At 39.6% G+C, this 2,506-nt stretch overlaps 1 protein-coding gene across 1 annotated transcript in view; it reads right to left on the bottom strand.

Annotated features, from left to right (window-relative positions):
• Positions 1 to 2,506, bottom strand: part of Stambpl1 (STAM binding protein like 1) — a 17,981-nt gene that overhangs the window by 7,932 nt on the left and 7,543 nt on the right. The window contains exon 3 of the mRNA XM_029536411.1: positions 1,216 to 1,311. Within this exon, the coding sequence (XP_029392271.1) occupies positions 1,216 to 1,311 (96 nt within the window). The remainder of the gene's footprint in view (positions 1 to 1,215; positions 1,312 to 2,506) is intronic.

Here is a 2,506-nt window from a genome sequence, read left to right as displayed (position 1 = left end):
AAAAGAAGAAGGAGAAGGAGAAGGAGAAGGAGAAGGAGAAGGAGAAGGAGAAGGAGAAGGAGAAGGAGAAGGAGAAGGAGAAGGAGAAGGAGAAGGAGAGAGAGACAGAGAGGAGAGAACAGGAGGTCACAATCTGATGTGATGGACCAGGCGCACTTGACTGAGTTAAATTCTCTGACTGATGGAGCAGAAATAACCAGGGTGAGACTCAATCAGCAAGTTCACAGGGAATGCACCTGGAGAATTAACAGCCTAGCACATAGAAAAATAGATTAGGTCTAATTCCCCCACCCTCACCCCCAAGTAACTGTGGTAAAGCTGATAAAAAATATCCATAGGATTTTGCCTCAAATTATTAAGGGGCTGGCTGGGTCATATTAAGAACTAATGGAGTTATTAAATGTCATTTAAAGCAACACATGTCTAATAATCTCATATAACATAAGGATTTGAATCCTGAATTTGAGAGTGCCAGAGATTTACCAAAACAATCTCCTTTCAATGCCCTCGAGTCTCCCTTCTCTAAGTAATAAAAATTCAGAAATAAAAATCCATTAAAGCCGGGCGTGGTGGCACACGCCTTTAATCCCAGCACTCGGGAGGCAGAGGCAGGCGGATTTCTGAGTTCTAGGCCAGCCTGGACTACAAAGTGAGTTCCAGGACAGCCAGAGCTATACAGAGAAACCCTGTCTCGAAAACAAACCAAAAAAAAAAAAAAAAAAAAAAATCCATTAAAACTCTGATTATGCCTCAGGCACATGGTTAGCTCTTCTATCTTGATGGAATGTTGACTGTACTATTTAGGAACTAGATTCACATTTCCAAGTCCCACATGATTATATACATCAAAAATCATGCTCTGTTCCGTCTACTTTCTGCAGCTTCCGTTCATTTGGGAAAAAACAAAGTATCAGCCATCTGGCTCAAGGTTGCGCTGGCTCAAGGTTACGTCGGTTGGAAGCTCTATTTAAATCACGGTAGGAAATCTCCTTCCTAATGTGCTGCTTTATTAGATGTTTTAGGAAACGAAACCACCACATCCTTAGAGCATGCGCTTCACCGGAGCACCCACATGAATTTTTTATTAGTTTTACATCATCGCATCTTTAATTTTTAATTTAAATGTACATTTCAAAAACTCATACACAAATGATGTTTAAAAAAAACATTTTCACAGGAAAACAGCGAAGAAATAAATGTGCCGATTGAACTTACTCTACTTTGCAAATAGTCTTGGTATTCTATGTTATATTTCCTTAGCAGGTCCGTTTTCAGTTCGTCTGTCCTTGGGAATGCAATCTCCTTCAGTTTCTTTCAAAAACATAAACCATAACCATAACCATAACCATAACCATAAACATAAACATAAACATACCAGTTAGAGAGATTTCACAGTCTATCCCTTCAGAGCATTGGCTGAGAAAGACACACAGCTGGAACGCTCAGAAAAGTAAACCTATTCTAGGATTCTAAAAATGCAGCTTTTGGGAATGAAGGAAAATATAAAAAAAAAGTGTGTTCATATAAAGATATGACCTCTATTTATTCCACTAGTTAGACATGAATTTTAGGTAGGACCAATAGAATTTCACATTGCGTCACTTAACATTGGTGTTACGAGGGGTATTAGGGTGTATATGGTGGGTAGGGGTGTTGGATGTAAAAAGCAGCTGAGGACCCTTTTAAAACAATTCATAGTCCAAGTCCTAATCCCAGATCTGCTGACTTCACTTCTCCAGCAAGTGCTGAGGGAGCGGGGATCTCAGACAACTTCTTCATTGGTTCTTAGTGGCAGGAAAACCTAAGAAACTGGATAGAGTCCAATCACAACCTCCCTTCTAGAAGAAAGGAAGCAAAAGTCTAGTGAGATTGGCTCATACAAGTTGGTGATAAATGAGACAGTTTGACAAGGATCTAGGCATCTCATCTCTAGCTAAACTCTCCCACCAAAACTTCTTTCTAGGAAGTAAATGGTTACATAGGACTTCACAACAGGGATAGGTCCTAGCAAACATACATTTCAGTGACTTTATTACAATGTGAAAAGTCACAGTATAAACTTGCACAAATGAAGATGGTTACAATGTCAGTAAACGATAGAGTTTAATGGGACCACTGTCATCTATAGGGTTCAGGAGTTGAAGCATCACTGAGCACTCTATGTGACTGGAGCTAAAACTTGGAGCTACCTCAAAAATCCCCACTGATTTTAAGATAGTTACCCCATCCAGTGGAGAGTAATCAAAAGCAGCTAACACGGTTGGTTTCAGCAAGTTCAGGAAAACAACCAGTCTCTCAATCTCTGGGAGGAATGTAAGGTAATTCCTTCTGTGCAGCATAGGTTGATAGAACATATTCATTCTCTCTCTCTCTCTCTCTCTCTCTCTCTCTCTCTCTCTCTCTCTCTCTCTCTCTCTCATCTTTTTATTTTTTTCTAATATCAATTAGACATCCTGAATGCATAGTTAAAATCATTAGACATCTTAGGGAGAGATCGAAGAGTAAT

This window comes from Mus pahari, chromosome 1 (assembly GCF_900095145.1).
Source record: "Mus pahari chromosome 1, PAHARI_EIJ_v1.1, whole genome shotgun sequence".
Classification (NCBI taxonomy): Eukaryota; Metazoa; Chordata; class Mammalia; order Rodentia; family Muridae; genus Mus; species Mus pahari.
This window is presented reverse-complemented; position numbering and strand designations above follow the sequence as displayed.